Source organism: Monodelphis domestica, chromosome 4, assembly GCF_027887165.1.
Source record: "Monodelphis domestica isolate mMonDom1 chromosome 4, mMonDom1.pri, whole genome shotgun sequence".
Lineage (NCBI taxonomy): Eukaryota > Metazoa > Chordata > Mammalia > Didelphimorphia > Didelphidae > Monodelphis > Monodelphis domestica.
In genome coordinates this window covers 358,923,165-358,940,552 of record NC_077230.1, presented here as the reverse complement: position 1 = coordinate 358,940,552, position 17,388 = coordinate 358,923,165, and the positions used below count along the sequence as shown (strand labels likewise).

The window sequence follows — 17,388 nt, the reverse complement described above, 5'->3', positions numbered from 1 at the left end:
AGACATAGATATAGATATAGATAGATGTAGATATAGATGTAGATAGATATAGATATAGATATAGATATAGATATAGATATAGATATAGATATAGATATAGATATAGATATAGATATAGATATAGATATAGAAAAGTAATTCTTTTGGAATAATATGAAGTCATCTAAGAGTCATATTTTTTGATAGTCAATACCCTTTCCAAACTCTTGAGAAAATCCTATAAATGTCCCAGATTAAACTCATTCACATAGCTCCTTTATAATTCCAACAATTATCTTTCCTGTTTCTCATTTCCACTATACTCTCTTCTTTACACCACATTAATACAGTTGAATTTACTTGATTCTGACCAGCAGGTAGCAGTGTGGGAACTTGTGGAGATCCAGGCATCCCACCCCATGGCATCCGTCTGGGAGATGAGTTTGTAATTGGAAGTCTGATGCGATTCAGTTGTGAACCTGGCTACATGCTCCGTGGGTCATCGGAGAGAACTTGTCATGTTAATGGCTCGTGGAGTGGTACCCAGCCTGAGTGTGAAGGTAATGTGGAATTTTCTTCTTATTGCCTGTTCTTCCTCATTTCCTCCATTCCTTTTGTCAAAAATGACCAGTTAAATGCCTAAGTGCAGATCTTTGGTCAGGGAGTATATGCAAAATGAATGCAGGGGGAAACTAAGGCAATCTCTGGGCATTCAGAGAATACTAGGAAATGGTATAGACTGAAAATGACTTAAAGAAATAAATTTGTGACTGACAGGTCCACAATGGCCTTTAATGGACAATTAGGAGCCCTTTCTAACCTTTGAGGTAAGTTGAGGCATAGGATAGTGGGAAGAGGCCTGTATTGAGAGACTGAAATCCTAAATTTGAGTCCAGGCCCTGTTGCTTACTTGCCATGTGAAGTTAGGCAAGCCTTTCATCTCTTTAAGCCTTAGTTTTTACATCTGTAAAATGAAAAGGTAGGGCTAGGTGATATTTGGAATCCTTTCTATATCTAAATGCAACAATGCATGCATGGGGAACAACTAGTTTTCAGAGAGGCAAATTCCTGCACTGGAGGGATCATATTTTTTATCCGATCTGGCAGTTCTAATCAATCAGGCAATCAATTATTCAATAAGTATTATTAAGCATTTAAACCATGTTTGATATATGAAGGCACGTAAGTGCTTAATATGTGTATTTGCCTGATTGATTGCTGAGAGATTCCAATCCATTTGAGAAGGTAACAATAAAAAATAGAAAATAAGGCAATAACTGATATATGACTACATATCTTATATCTCTTCTTGTTGAATTATATAACCTCTGAGATCAAAGGACACTTCTTATTTTATCTTATTTATCATTGTGTTCTTGCTAACACAAAGTTTTTGCATATACTAGGTACAGGAAAAATATTTGTGGAATTTGTCCACACTTTACATATACAAACAGTCTCTGATTTAGCAAACAACCCAGTATATAAATGATCAACTTCATACAAACATAATCTCTAGGCTGGTAGCATCATAGTGGATCAGCTTCCCTTCCCCATATTCTTCTTATTATTGTCTGGAATTGTTAGATATCTTCCTTTCTCATCTCACTCCTAACTAGACTAGACTAGAAGATTTAAGGTGGTGATGAGGGAGAAGTTCATACCATTTGTCTGTCTAAGAGATTTTAATCTCTGATTGTGAATACATCTCAGCTCCTTAGTCTATGCTATGCTGCCTCTGAGGAGAGTGAAATATATTGAATAATTTTGCTTTTAATTTTCTAGTGCTATCTTGTGGAAATCCAGGAACACCAAGCAATGCCCGAGTTGTATTTAATGATGGCTTGGTTTTCTCCAGCTCGATCATTTATGAGTGTCGGGAAGGCTATTATGCAACAGGCTTGCTCAGTCGACACTGCTCTGTCAATGGTACCTGGACTGGGAGTTCCCCAGAGTGCACAGGTAAGCTCTTATACCACTAAACTGGGGGAGAGGGGATGGTGGCCAACCATAAGGGTCCAAGCATACATATATATGTCTATATATCTGAATGTTGGATGTACAGAGTGTTCAGGGAAGACTAGTACCTCTGGGGAGGACTTCCAAGCTCCTTTTAAGGACTTTTGGCTACCTTTCATGACCACTTTTCATCTGACTCTAACCTGTGACTCCAAGAGGCATGTCCAGTGGCTACCCTCCCAGTAAAACCATCTTGTCAGATGAATTAAACCAGACTGAGGGAAATGGACAGATCTCAAACCTGTTGGTGAATCAGCAGCAGAGATGGGGAGTCTACTCTAAGTATATGAAGAATTGTACCAGCCAAATGGTCAGATGAGAACAATTTGTTCCAGTGGCCTAAAGAAGGCTGAAGAAGGCATTGTAGAGCTTGGTTAGACATCAAAGTGGGTAAAGTAATCCACTCTATCCCATGCCATCTCCAGTAATCCTGACTTTTGTTTTGCCAGTGGACTTGAGGGACCCTGTAAAAGAAAATGAGTCTGGTGCCTTCAAGCATCTCTGCCTCACTTAAATCCAATTTATACTTGAGTCTGAAAGCATTATACATCACCCATACCATTTTTTATAAGAGTTTGGGGGAGGAATGGTATTGGAGATACCAACAGCAGCAGTCACTCACTACTAAAGACTTGTGTATCTAATGACATTCTCATCACCCACACCATTCTGTTTACATGAACATAATAAAATTTTGTGGATATGCCCCTGAAGCAAACATCAACATTTAATAAACTATGTCATTGTAAAGAGAATATATAGACAAGACTGAGAGTGATGGTGATGTGTGGCACAGGGTGCTGGACTGATCATAGACTTATCTGCTCCAAATTTAATATTTGCATTCAATAATAGCCACAACCCCAAGTTAAGGCAACTACCAGAATACTTAATGTCAATAGTTTAGAGTGCTTATATGTGTATGAACCATTTGTTTCTGACTTGGAGAAAACACAGAGTGCTTATATGTGTATGAACCATTTGTTTCTGACTTGGAGTTACCCAAATTGCCAACTGAAGAAGAGGTTTTGATTGCCATTAGGTTCCTTTCATGGGGAAAAGTGTCTGGTGTTAATTCCATTCCAGCAGAGATTTACAAGACAGGGGGTCCACTGCATTACAAAAACTGACTAAAATCTCCAGGATTGCATGGCCAGAGGAGCTTATCCTCCCCCGGGAGATCAGGGATACCTCCATTGTCCATCTCTGTAAAGGAAAAGGAAATAGAATATCTAGTGACAATCACAGGGGAGATCACTCTCTTAGGCACTGTTGGCAAGATTCTTGCAAGAATCCTTTTTAATACATTGGTCTTTCACTTAGAAGACGGTCATTTCTTGAGAGCCACTGTAGCTTCTTAAAGGGCCAAGGAACAGGTGATATATCTGCTATCCAACAACTCCAGGAGAGATCCCATAAGCAAAATAGAGTTCTGTATGCTATGTTGGGTGCCTTTGATGGTCTAAGTCATGAGGACTCATGAAAGATCATGGCAAAATTTTGTTGCCTGGAGGTCATCATTATTGTACACTGGCTCCATAATGTTATACTTGCATGTTTTCTGGATAATGGACTCTGTTCTTATGCTTTCCCAGTCACCAGTGGAATGAAGCTTGGTTGTGTGCTTGCTCCCATCATGATGTTCTCAATGATGCTTTTAGGGGCCTTCAACAAGGATAAAAAAGGCATTAAAGTTAGCTTCCACAATGACGATAAGTCATTTAACTTGAAAAAAGACTGTAAGCCAAGACTAAAGAAGGGGGCAGTCGTTTAGTTGTTTACAGATAACTGCACACTCAATGTAGCTTTTGAAACTTAGAAGCAACAGAGTATGATTGATTCTCTACCACTTGCACTAATTTTGACCTGACAAATTAACACCAAGAAGGTTCTCCATTAGCTAGTACCATATCATCCATATATATAAATATCAATTACAACAAGTGGAGAAACACATCTATTTAGAACTAGTGTTTTGGATAAGGTCACTTACCTTGGCATGTATTTTCCAGGGATGTGTACACTGTGGAAAGGAAAACTGAATCAAGATCTGAACTTTCTGCCACTGAGGTGGAGCAAACAGCAGTTGGAAGGTTAGAGTGCAAGGATGATATTAGAAAATAAGTATTGTTTTATTAGTTTAGGGATAAGAAGTAAAGTGGCTGCTTGAGAAAAGAACTGGAGTTTGAAGCAGAGCTGAGAGAGCATGTTAATTTCAGATGTGACAGTTATAACAATTTTTCTGTGTCAGTTACTCTCTCTGGCAGTTGGGAATTGGGCTTTGGCAGTTGGCAAAGACACACTCTCAAAGACTCTCTCTCAGGGCTGGAGGAGGTAACATCTTTGCCTCTCTGTCTGAGGGAAAGATCTGAAGGAGCTCAGTATTCTTCTTTCCCAACTTGGGAAAGATTATTGACCATCTAATGTGGTTTTTATAGATGGGTTTATATCTGAGAAGACCAAAGAAAAACTTGGTCTTTGGTTTGGACTCTGAGTCTTAACTGACTCAACCAGCTAGCATTTGCTATTTTATAATTTGAAGGTGAATTTAAGATTTATGAGGATAATAATGGTAGTTTTTATTTAGATAGTATAAATTTGGCTTAGTCAGATCAGGAAGGATTAGTGTAGCCTGTGAAACATAGGAGAAGCAGTTCTTTGTGGAAACTGGGAGTTTATTTTAGTGGATTTAGAATCCCTTAGAATTATAAATCATTTATTTATCCTTATATGCCCTAAAGGGAAGTTCACATTTGAGCTTCACTTCATCACTGATGATATTTTTGATGACCTCTGTCAAAAGTATCCAAACAGTTTTTAACAGTTTTGAACCTATATTGGGACAGTTTTTCTATCTACTTTGTGTAGTTTGCTATTATCATTTTTTTTTATTTTTATAAGAGTGAAATTGATGAACAGTGATAAAAATTGGTGGGGGGCAGGGGGATCTTGGAGAGTGACAGTTGCTCTTGAAAGGACTCTCTTTCCTGGCCCTTGGACAGGAAGGAACACTCTCTCCTTGTCTCTGGATAGAAGTATCTCTATTCCTGGATCTTTCCCAACTGTGTGCTCTACCTGGATTCCTGTAATTGTGTCATCAAACAAAAGGATTTTAGGGGAGTGGTTTGAACTGTAAGGCCAGTCTTTAGGGGTGTCAGCCCAAAGAGACAGGCCCAACCAGCTCTGAAATTCAGAACCTTTTCTTCCTCTTGCTATCTACTGTTAAAGACTTTGAACTTAAGAAAATTAGCATAGATTAGCATAGATAGGAATAAAAGAAACCCTCCACCAGCCTGCGAGGCCTGGTCTCAGCTCAAAAGCTGAGACTCAAACCCAATCTAGGAAAAACCCAATTCCCTCTTCCCTGATATCTTCCCAATCCAAACTTGTTATTAAGTTCATCTTGAGTTAAATAATCCACAGTCAGATAAGAGGACTTCCATTTCAGGGGGACATAGAGGGAACTGAACCTAAGGCTAGCCATTCAACCATAAATGGTCCTTATTGGAACCCTGCCGGGTGACTTTGGTCTGGGAGGAGGCTTGTCCCTCAGGGGGTTCTGTGCTTACCTGCTCTGGGGTATCTTCAACATCATTCCATAGAGAAGAAGTCCCCTCAGACTATAATCATTGGCCCATTTCTCGGGAAACCCATTTTTCACAGACAGCCTCTCAGCAGGGGGTATCTCTCTCCTTTTACCTCACCAGCATCCATATTTCCTCTATCCCTTCAACTTCTCCATTCCCTGTTACAAAACATTCTTTACCCCCTGTACTTATTCAATCCTCTACAATTCCTTTAACTATTACAACACTTAGATGATGAAGTTGATGCATGCATTGCCAGAGCTAGCTCAGTGTTTGGGAGGTTCTGAAGGAAAGAGTAGGAAAGAAATGGGATCAGGCTGTCTACCACACTAAGGATCTACAAAGCTGTTGTGCTAACCTCATTGTTGTATGTTTGTGAAAACTGGACAGTATACCAGCACCATGCAAGGAAATGTAATCGCTTTCATTTGAATTGTCTTAGAAAGATTCTGAAGATCACCTGGAAAGATAAGGTAGCAGACACTGAGGTCCTTTCTTAAGCTGAACTGCCAAACATTCAAACTTCTGGAGAAAGTTCAACTCCAATAGGCTGGCCTTATTGTTCAAATGCCAAACATATGTTTTCCTAGAAGTCTATTTTATGGAGTACTTACACAAGACAAGTGCTCGCACAAAGGCCAGAAGCAGCTCCACAAGGACACTTTAGAGATCTCTCTGAAGAACTTTGGCATTCATTCTGAGACATAGAAGATACTGGCACAGGACCGTCCATCATACCATGCCTGCTTCAAAGAAGATGCTGTGCTAGATGAGCAAAGCAGAATTTCAGTAGCTCAAAAGAAACTTGAAATGGACAGATTTAGAGACTATTTATCTTAAATATTCATGGAGACCATTTGTGTCTGAAGTGGGGTTGAGCTTTTGAGCTCATGTTGGTCTGATTAGCCATAGTAGGATACACTGTGGTGTCATTTTGGTCCTCTTTGAGTATGAAGGACAACAAACAAATAAAAAACAAAAATACCTGAATGTTTACAATAGTAAACATATCTATATGTTTATGAGTATACATGTATATATAGGTATATATCTTTATCTGTGTGTAAATGTTGTGATAAAGGATGAAAGGTTTGCAAAAACTGTGGCAAAAATGAGAGATGCAAACCTTAGAGAATAATTGACAGGAGCATGTGACTAAGGGTCACATGGGAGCCTGAGCCTTGGGATCTGGGAAAATTCTACACCCAACAGTGGCTTCTTCTCAGAGTCTACTCTCCTGGAAGGATCTTGGGCTTGAAGAGGAATTTTTTTTCTCCTGTGACCAACAGAGGAAAGAGGTTTTCTGGATTCTGGCTTCTGGCAGCATCAGTAAGAAGATATCTGGACCTACTTGGACATCTACCAACTGAAGAACAGATCCTGGCCCTATTTGATTGGACTCGTGGTGTGAGATTTGGATATTGGAAAGTTAATGCTTAGTTTAATAACATAATTTAGTTAGTTATAGATATTAGCTTTTAAATTAAGTATAAGTTTACTCCTAAACCCATGTTCCTTCCTACCCTTCCTAAACAATAAATTTGAATTTATTTATATGTCCCTCTTATTCTTAACTCACCCCAAATCCCATCATAACAGTTTTATTTATGTATTCTATATATGTACATCTGGATATATGTTCTGTAAGAGTATATGTCTATTCATGTTGACTAGTTTATGTTTTTATGTACATAAATCTATACCTATGTCTATAAGTGGGCCTCTGCAGCTATATACTTCTGTAATTGTGAACATATAGGTCTGGACTGTGTATATAAACATATGGACATCAATACGCTCAAATGAATATATGTGTATACAGCTGGAAATGTGCTGTATACTTGGGCATGTGTGTATATATCTATCTCCCTGGATGTGTATCTGGCCATGTGCACATGAACTGAATTGTGTATACATCTGGAATATGCATACATTTGGCCATGTAGGTATCCATATGCATCTCTAAGTGTGTACCTCTGGACTGTGTATGTGCATATTTGGCCATATTGTAATGAACATTTGGATATAAATCTCAGCTGTGTACAAGTATGTCTGGAAGTAGATATGTTGCTAAGACTATATATTTACATTTGGATATGTACACTGTAGATCTAGATCTGTTTAGATTAAATGTATATATGCTTGTCCAGATACATTTGTGTGCATAGCTGCATATGTGTTTAGACAGTTTCTTTCATATACATCTGGAGGCATGAACTTTTATCTCCTAGTGGCATCTGGACACATGTGTATGCACATATCTGGACTGTGTACATGTACATTTGAATGTTGGATATATGGAAGTCATTCTGGGAAAGAGGGTTTTTTTTTCATCTTTTGTATCTTTTCCTTTCAGTTATAAACTGTGGTGATCCTGGAATTCCTGCTAATGGAATCAGATTGGGGAGTGATTTTACATACAACAAGACAGTGACATACCAGTGTGTCCCAGGACATATGATGGAATCTGACAGAGCATCTGTGTTAAGATGCACTAAAGATCGAGTATGGAATGGTACCAAGCCAGTGTGCAAAGGTAAGAACTGAGGCCATAAGGTGTAATGGAGAAGAAGGAAGGAAAGGAGGCAAATTTGAGGCTTGTATCCCATATCTGTAAAGAGAAGAAAGAAGGAGGAGCAAGTGAATGTCAATTTGAGGCATTGTCCCTAGGTCTGAGGTGGTGGGTGATTCAGAATTTGACAAATATCTTTTCAAATTGAAATTGACTAACTAGGATAAAATAAGCTTTTGGGATCTTTGACGTCTCATTGCTATTTAAACAGGTCCCCTTTTCTAGACCTTTGCTACCTTCCCTATGATAGAAAGCTAAACAGAATTCTGTACTCTTCTTCAGGCTGCAGGACAGAAGAATGCTTGGTAGTTAATCAAGTTCAAGTTTTATTTTTTGCTTTTTGTTAGCTTTGTGATTTTGTAAATCACTTAACTTTTCTGAATCTTGGTTTCATATTATATATGTGAAATACTTCATCACCTTATAAAATTGATAGTTCTAAATAAATGTGATTTCTTAGATACAATTTTTTTAAACCCTTACCTTCCATCTTGGAGTCAATACTGTATATTGGTTCCAAGGCAGAAGAGTGGTAAGGGCTAGGCAATTGGGGTTAAGTGACTTTCCCAGGGTTACACAGCTGAGAAGTGTCTGAGGCCAGATTTGAACCCAGGAACTCCCGTCTCTGGATCTGACTCTCAACTCACTGAGTCACCTAGCTGTCCCCCTCAGATACAATTTAGACTCTAGAAGATCATAAATTGTTGAAGCTTCAAACAGAATGGAATCTTACTGATCATCTAGGCCAAATGTTTGATTTTACAAATGTGAAAACAGTGTAACAGCAAAAATAAGTTATTTCCCCAAACTTATATAGCCATCAAGTGACAAAGCTAAGAATCAAGCCTAGATAGAGCCTAATTCAATTGTCTTTGTCACTGGTACCAACTGTGGGATATCCTATCATTTAAAGCAGGGGTGAGCCCACTATGACCAGTTTGACTTTTCAAATCAGTGTTAGCTCAAGGACTGTACAAAAATATGGTCTAGTATATTTGGCTATTGGGCTATAGTTTACCACATACTGAAGAGCTTGCCATTTAAGCTGACATTGTCTTGGACATTCATGTTCACAATCTGATTGGAGAAACAGTTAATAAGCCCAGTCAAAAATGAGTGTCACTGAAAGAAAGTACTATAAAGATTACTGGGAGTCTTCAACAGAAATGTGGAGCAAGAATACTTTTCCAATTCTTACTCAAAAAGGCTCTGATCTCCATCATTTTGTTAATTCAGTAAAGTGTAGTAATTCTTAGCCTAACAATCAAAAGATAAAACTCAATTGGAGGGCAGCTCTACTACTTATTAGCTCTTGAGCAAGACAGTTTTACCTCTATGAGTCTCAACTTCTTTATCTGTAAAATGGTGCCAATACTTTTACCCTCTCCCTACTTCCCAAGAAAGGTTATACAAATATGAGCTACAATCATTATCATCTATGTTAGCTTACATCCTACCTTTACAAGGCAACCAAACAATTGCAGTGCATAAATTTTCTAAATCCCTGAAAAGACAAAAAAGGAAAAAAAAGGAAAAACCCTATCTTCCTTTTTCTTTCTTGTAAGAGGAAAACAAAGTGGCCTGAGTCTCTGCTCATTTAACTCTGTAGCCTAACTTTTTAAAAATAACATGCCTGGCCTGTGTGAAGTCATCCCATCCTGATTTTCATCTCTGGATGAAGGACTGTGTGTCTTATTATATTGGGAAATCTTTAAAGATAGGAGCTGTCTTCCCTATAACACCAGGGATTCCCTAAAAGCAAACGATCATGAGTCCCCAGAAGTAGAACTAAAATTTTGTATGTTGTTAATGAAATTTGATGGAGCATGATTCCCCTGGGAATTCATCAAGATGTAACATCTTTGGTTTCCATTACAGCCATCCTGTGCAAGGCTCCCCAGCCTGTTCCTAATGGGAAAATTGTGGGAACTGACTTCATGTGGGGCTCAAGTGTGACATATGCTTGCTTGGAAGGCTATCAGCTCTCCCTACCTGCTGTGCTCACCTGTGAAGGCAATGGTTCCTGGAGTGGAGAGCTGCCCCAGTGTTTCCGTAAGTTGATGTTAGAGTGGGATTATGCTTTTATATAAAGAATCCAATGACCTCTTCTGAACCCTGTCCTAGTCAGACCTTATCTAGAATATTGGAATCTGTTCCAGGCACAATTGTGGAAGGGCATTGATGACTTAGAATGTGTCCAAGGAAATATGAGAATGATGAAGGGCCTTTAAGATCTTGTCATCTGAGCACTGGTTAAGGAGCTGGAGAATTTTAGCCTAGAAAAAAACATAGGAAAGATAGATATGATTATCTCCAACTATCTGAAGAACTATCACCTAGAAAAGGTATTGTACAACTTCTGGTTTTCCCCAGAGGACAGGATTAAGAAAAATTCATCATTTTTAAAAAATTTTTCATTTTTTCTTTTTAAAAAACAATTATTTTCTCTTCCTCTCACCTTTCCCCACCAATCAGTGGTGGTGATAGTGGGGGAACTTGTAACATATTCAAGGAGAACATTTTTTTATATTGGCCTTGTTTATATTGGCCAAATATTTCATTTCACATCACAGGTCCCTGACTTCTGTCAGGAAGGTTTTGGAATGCTTTACTGTAGGTCATCTGGAACTGTGATGGGTCCTTATGTTGATCAGAACTCTTAGACCCAAGTGTTATCTTATAACCTTTGTTTGCCTCAATTTCTTCTCCTGTAAGATGGCAATAATAATAGCACCTAACTCCTAGAATTGTGAAGATGAAATAAGAAAATGAGGTAAAATACCTAGCACAGTGCCTGGAATAGTTAACACTTTAAAGTACTTGTCATAAAAAATAAATGCCAAACCAATTCACAGCTTCACCTACAGTGCACTAAAGATCCTATTTTCCTCCAACCCCTCATACATTTGTCACTTTTCCTTTTTATCATTTTTGTCATCTTTAACAATAATGGCTACAAGTCAGAAGTGATTTAATTTGCATTCCTCTTATTTGGGTGGATTAGTTTACAAAAGGTCAAATTTAGGATTCATATTGGGAAAAACTTCTTCAAAATGAGAGTTGTCCCAAAGTGGTTTAGACTGTTTCCAGGAGGTAGTGTATTGTCCTCACTAAAGGTCTTTAATCAAATCTTCCTAGAAGGAATTTCTGTTGAGATATGGTTTGGGTTATATGCCCTTTAAAATCTCCTGCAATGTGATTATTTTTGAGTCTTTCTCTGCTTGGATCTATTATTTAATTCTAGAATAAATACTTATATTTGGAAGAAACCTCAAAGATTATCTAATGTATAGATCAACATACTATGGTTTTTTGGCCAAATCTGGCACACTGGTTCTTTCTGTAGGACCTTTAGGCTGTAGATATTTTTCTTTTTTAATTAAATTAAATTTTATTTCAGAAAAGTATTCTTAGCTTATAGGTTATACAAAAACAGCCACAGTTAGTCCATAGGCAATAGGTTACTGACCCTTGAAACCTATTAGATAAATAAAGTGTTGTTTCCTTGTCTTCGTCCAATACCTCAGTATGGAGAGATCCTCAGTCAATGTCTTAAAATGCTTATGCAGGAAAAGAGAACTGAAAACAATTTAATACAATGCAAATAAGACTCTAGTTTAGAACCAGAGAAGGAGTTAGAACATAGATAAAGAATAGACATAGATCTATGTTTCTTTTCTAAGGGTTCTTGCATCCAGCTGGGTGGGTGCTTATGAAAGTATGTGACAGTATTCATTGCTATAAATTTCTTTAGATATTGGACCTGAAGTTGTCTCTAGCACCATTATAGCCTCTAGTTTCTGTTATTTTCTAAGCAGATAAGCTGTATGGTAAAGAATCTGAGTATTTCCTTTTTGGCTTTTTGATTCCTTGCCTTTGTCACCTTTACCTTGAGTGGAGAAAGTGGGATTAAACTGAAAACTCTGCTGAATATGGTGTTGAGGGAAGAAGGAAATTAAAAAAAAAGAGGTGTTCAAGTCAACAGGCCCCAGATCCTCCAATTCTTTTCATAGCTTTAGCATAAAGTACACATTCCAAATATCTTACAGCCATAAATTGTATAATTAGCATGAAACTACATTTTTATTTTATATGAGCAATAATCTGAATAAAGCTGTATACATGTATTTTTTATCCTGCCTTAGCCTGACTGTTGGTCATGTCGAGAAAGCATTTCTATGAAATGTACTTTGCTTATATATTCTGTGGGGCAAGGAAGAAAAGAGTTGCCTCAGTGGAGGTTGAAATGATTGTGATGAAAATAATAAAAAATTTAAAGCAAAAAGAGGAACATGTGTAGGGCTGTGGCATGCTCACTGCCTAATATAGTTGAATGTCAAATTCAACTTGGAATCACTTCCTTGTATTTAGGGACATACCAAACAAATAGATGAGGTTTGTGTATTGCTAGATTGATTGCTAACTTTAGCGTTTGATCTGAACAGCCTGAGAAGTCTGTGTATTATTATCCTTCATGTCCCCGGGGCATTTGTTCTTTTTTAAAATTTGGTCAATTTTGAACATTATTCCTTGGTTACAAAAATCATTTTCTATTACTTCCTCTCCTCCCTTCCCCTCCTGTAGTCGGTGCGCAATTCCACTGGGTATTACATGATCAGGATCCATTTCCATTTTGTTGTTGTTTGTACTAGGATGTTAATTCAGAATCAATATCACCAATCGTTATCCCCTTGACCCATGTAATCAAGCAGTTGTTTTTCTTCTGTGTTTCTACTCCCAGTTTTTCCTCTCAATGTTGATAGTGTTTTTTCTCATAGATCCCTCCAAGTTGTTCAGGATCACTGCATTGTCACTAATGAAGAAGTCCATTACATTCGATTGTACCACAGTGTATCAGTCTCTGTGTACAATGTTCTCCTGGTTCTGCATCACTTCCTGGAAGTTGTTCCAGTTCCCAAGGAATTCCTCCACTTTATTATTCCTTTGAGCACAATAGTATTCCATCACCAACATATACCACAATTTGTTCAGTCATTCCCCAATTGAAGGTCATTCTCTCAGTTTCCATTTTTTTTGCCACCACAAAGAGCTCAGCTATGAATATTCTTGTACATGTCTTTTTCATTATTATCTCTTTGGGGTACAAACCCAGCAATACTATGGCTGGATCAAAGGGCAGACAGTCTTTTAGTGCCCTTTGGGCATAGTTCCAAATGGCCCTCCAGAATGGTTGGATTAATTCAAAACTCCACCAGCAATGCATTAATGTTCCAACTTTGTCACATCCCCTCCAGCATTCATTACTTTCCACTGCTGTCATGTTAGCCAATCTCCTAGGTGTGAGGTGATACCTCAGAGTTGTTTTGATTTGCATCTCTCTGATTATAAGAGATTTAGAATGCTTTTTCCTGTGTTTATTAATGGTTTTGACTTCCGTGACTGAAAATTGCCTATTCATGTCCCTTGCCCATTTATCAATTGGAGAATGGCTTGATTATTTTCACAACTGATTTAGCTCATTGTAAATTTGAGTATAGACCTTTGTCAGAGGTTTTTGTTATGAAGATTTTTTCCAAGTTTGTTATTTCCCTTCTGATTTTGGTTACATTTGGTTTTGTTTTTACAAAACCTTTTTAATTTAATGCAGTCAAAATTATTTATTTTACATTTTGTAACTCTTTCTAAGTCGTGCTTGGTATTAAAATTTAAAGAAGTTAAGAAAAAAAATTTAAAGAAGTTTTTTGGAAGTTTGATGGGTATGGCACTAAATAAATATATAAGTTTGATTAGGATGGTCATTTTTTTATGTTAACTTGTTCTACCCATGAGCAGTTAATGTTTTTTCCAATTGCTCAGATCTAGTTTTAGTTGTGTGTAAAGTGTTTTGTAGTTGTGTTCATATAGTTCCTGTGTTTGTCTTGGCAGATAGATTCCTAAGCATTTTATATTGTCTAGGGTGATTTTGAATGGAATTTCTCTTTCTAATTCCTGCTGCTGAGATGTGTTGGAGATAAATAGAAATGCTGATGACTTCTGTGGGCTTATTTTGTATCCTGCAACTTTGCTAAAGTGGTTGATTATTTCTACTAGCTTTTTAGTTGATTCTCTAGGATTCTTTAATTAGACCATGATATCATCCACAAAGAGTGATAGCTTGGTCTCTTCATTGCCAATTTTAATACCTTCAATTTCTTTTTATTCTCTAATTGCTACTGCTAGAGTTTTTAGTACAAAGTTAAATAATAAAGGTGATAATGGGCATCTTTGTTTCACTCCTGATCTCATTGGGACTGTATCTAGTTTATCCCCATTGAAGATGATGTTGGTTGATGCTTTTAGATAGATACTGTTTATTATTTTTAGGAAAGACCCTTCTATTCCTATACTTTGTAGTGTTTTTAATAGGAATGAGTGTTATATTCTGTCAAAGGTGTTTTCGGTGTCTATTGAGATAATGTGATTTTTGTTGGTTTACTTGTTGATATGGTCAATTATGTAAATGGCTTTCCTAATATTGAACTATCCTTTCAGTCCTGGTATAAATCCCACATGATCATAGTGAATAACCCTCATGATAACTTGCTGGAATCTTTTTGCTAGTATCCCTTTTAAGATTTTTGCATCTATGTTCATTAAGGAGATTGGTCTTTGGTTTTCTTTCTCCATTTTTGACCTGACTGGCTTTGGAATCAGTACCATGTTTGTGTCATAAAAGGAATTTGGTAGAACTCCCTCTTTGCTTATTATGTCAAATAGTTTGTATAGTATTGGGATTAGCTGTTCTTTGAATGTTTGATAGAATTCACTTGTGAATCCATCAGGCCCTGGGGATTTTTTCTTAGGGAGTTCTTTGATGGCCTGTTCAATTTCTTTTTCTGACATGAAATTATTTAAAAATTCTATTTCTTCTTCTGTTAATCTAGGCAATTTATATTTTTGTAAATATTCATCCATATCACCTAGATTGTCATTTTTATTGCCATATAATTGGGCAAAATATATTTTAATGATTGCCTTAATTTCCTCTTCATTGGAGGTGAGTTCTCCTTTTTCATCTATGATACTGTTAATTTGATTTTCTTATTTCCTTTTTTTTATTATATTGACTAATACTTTGTCTGTTTTATTTGTTTTTTAAAAATACCAGCTTCTAGTCTTATTTATTACTTCAATAGTTCTATCACTTTCAATTTTATTAATTTCTCCCTTAATTTTTAGAATCTCTAATTTGGTTTTCTTCTGGGGAATTTTAATTTGTTCATTTTCAAGTTTTTTGATTTGTATATCTAAATCATTGACCTCTGCCCTCCCTTATTTGTTAATATATTAACTCAAGGATATAAATTTTCCCCTGATTACTGCTTTGGCTACATCCCATAGATTTTGAAAGGATGCTTCATCATTGTCATTTTCTTCAATGGAATTATTAATTGTTTCTATGATTTGTTCTCTAACCGATTTTGGAGGATCATATTGTTTAATTTTCAATTAATTTTTAGTTGGTTCTCCATGTACCCTTACTGATCATTATTTTTATTGCCTTGTGATCTGAAAAGGTTGCATTTATTATTTCTGCTTTTCTACATTTGTATGCCATGTTTTTATGACCTAGTATATGGTCAGTCTTTGTGAATGTACCATGTGCTGCTGAAAATAAAGTGTATTCCTTTTTGTCCCTATTTATTTTTCTCTATATATCTATTAACTCTATTTTCCCTAAGATTTCATTCACCTCTTTTACCTCTTTCTTATTTATTTTTTATTTGATTTATCTAAATTTGATACTGATAGATTCGGGTTTCCCACTAGTATAGTTTTACTATCTATTTCCTCATTCAATTCTACTAGTTTTTCCATTAGAAATTTGGGTGCTATACCATTTGGTGCATACATGTTGATTAGTGATATTTCCTCATTGTCTATACTCCCTTTTATCAGGATGTATTGACCTTCCCTATCCCTTTTAATCAGGTCTATTTTTTTTTGGCTTTGTCAGATATCATGATTGTAACTCCTGCCTTCTTTCTATCAGATGAGGCCCAATAGGTCTTGCTCCAACCTTTAATTCTGACCTTGTCAGTATCTACTCGCCTCATGTGTTTTTCTTGTAGACAACATATGGTAGGGTTTTGGATTTTAATCCAGCCTCCTATTCATCTATGTTTTATGGGTGAGTTCATCCCATTCACATTCAATCCCAATCATGTTCACAAGTGATTGTCACTTTTGAGTTCCCTAGCATTTTGATGTCCTCTCCTAGTTCTGTCCTTTCTTCTTTTGCTATATCCTTTTAAACCAGTGGTTTACTTTTAATCAATCCCCCTAATCCCCTCCCTTGATATGCTTCCCTTTCTGGACCCTCCTTTTTTGTTCCCTTCTTGTTTTTTTTTAGGGTCTGTTAAGTTCTCTCCCCGCCTCCTTCCCTCCCTTTTTGTACTCCCTCTCCCTTACCCCCCTTAGTAGTTTTTCCTTCTCCCTTACCCTGTAGGATGGAACCGTGAAAATATGTTTTGCCAAGACTGTGAATTGCCAAAACTGCAAAGGTTTCAGGCAAACTATAAAGATAATTTTTAGTGTCTTGGTTTAAAATCTAAAATTAAGTGGTTGCCATGGGAAAATTCCCAAATATAAAAACACCCAAGTCAGCTGGATTTTATGGAGATTTTATTTAATACAAATGAAGGAATTAAGGGAAGTAGAGAAAGAGAGAGATAAAGAGAAAATAGTAGAAAGGGCCTAGGCCAAATGGCCTAGGCCTGAGCCTAAGGGAGAGTCAGTCTTTATCATTCACCACAAGATCATCTTCAAGCAAGATCCAAACCTCCACTGAACTGCTGAACTCCCCAACTGAGTTCAAAACTTCTCCTTTTACAGAAATTTTTCTTATGTCACCTCCCCTAAATTTTCACATCTACCAATTACAGTAGATACTTTTCCCAAGAATTTCCCATTCTTAATTCACATCTTCTTTTCTTCTCACCTACTCTGTTTAGACTAAAACTTCACATCTCTTTTGTTAAGCTTGCCTTTTGTAAGTTGCTTGACCTTTTAGTGATTAATTTAACCTTTATAGGTACTTATCACCCTTTTGTATTTGATCTAAAAATAGACCTAGCTTAAAGTTCTAGATGTACTATAAGTATGATTTAGGGACTTTTCATTGTTCAGTCAGGAGTTTGAAACTTTATCTTCCCCTAAGGCATTATCTGAGTAGGGTGGAGTAATAATTTTAAAAGTTCTCAATACATTCCTGACCAAGTATCTCCATTG

The 17,388-nt window shown here is 36.8% G+C and overlaps 1 protein-coding gene across 7 annotated transcripts in view; it reads left to right on the top strand.

The window, feature by feature from the left end:
- The window catches only part of CSMD2 (CUB and Sushi multiple domains 2), a 1,065,508-nt gene that overhangs the window by 1,012,714 nt on the left and 35,406 nt on the right, over nucleotides 1-17,388 (top strand). For all 7 annotated transcript variants that reach the window (XM_056795117.1, XM_056795119.1, XM_056795118.1 and 4 more), the window contains 4 exons: nucleotides 357-539; nucleotides 1,765-1,941; nucleotides 7,942-8,121; nucleotides 10,036-10,209. In XM_056795117.1, the coding sequence (XP_056651095.1) occupies nucleotides 357-539; nucleotides 1,765-1,941; nucleotides 7,942-8,121; nucleotides 10,036-10,209 (714 nt within the window). The remainder of the gene's footprint in view (nucleotides 1-356; nucleotides 540-1,764; nucleotides 1,942-7,941; nucleotides 8,122-10,035; nucleotides 10,210-17,388) is intronic.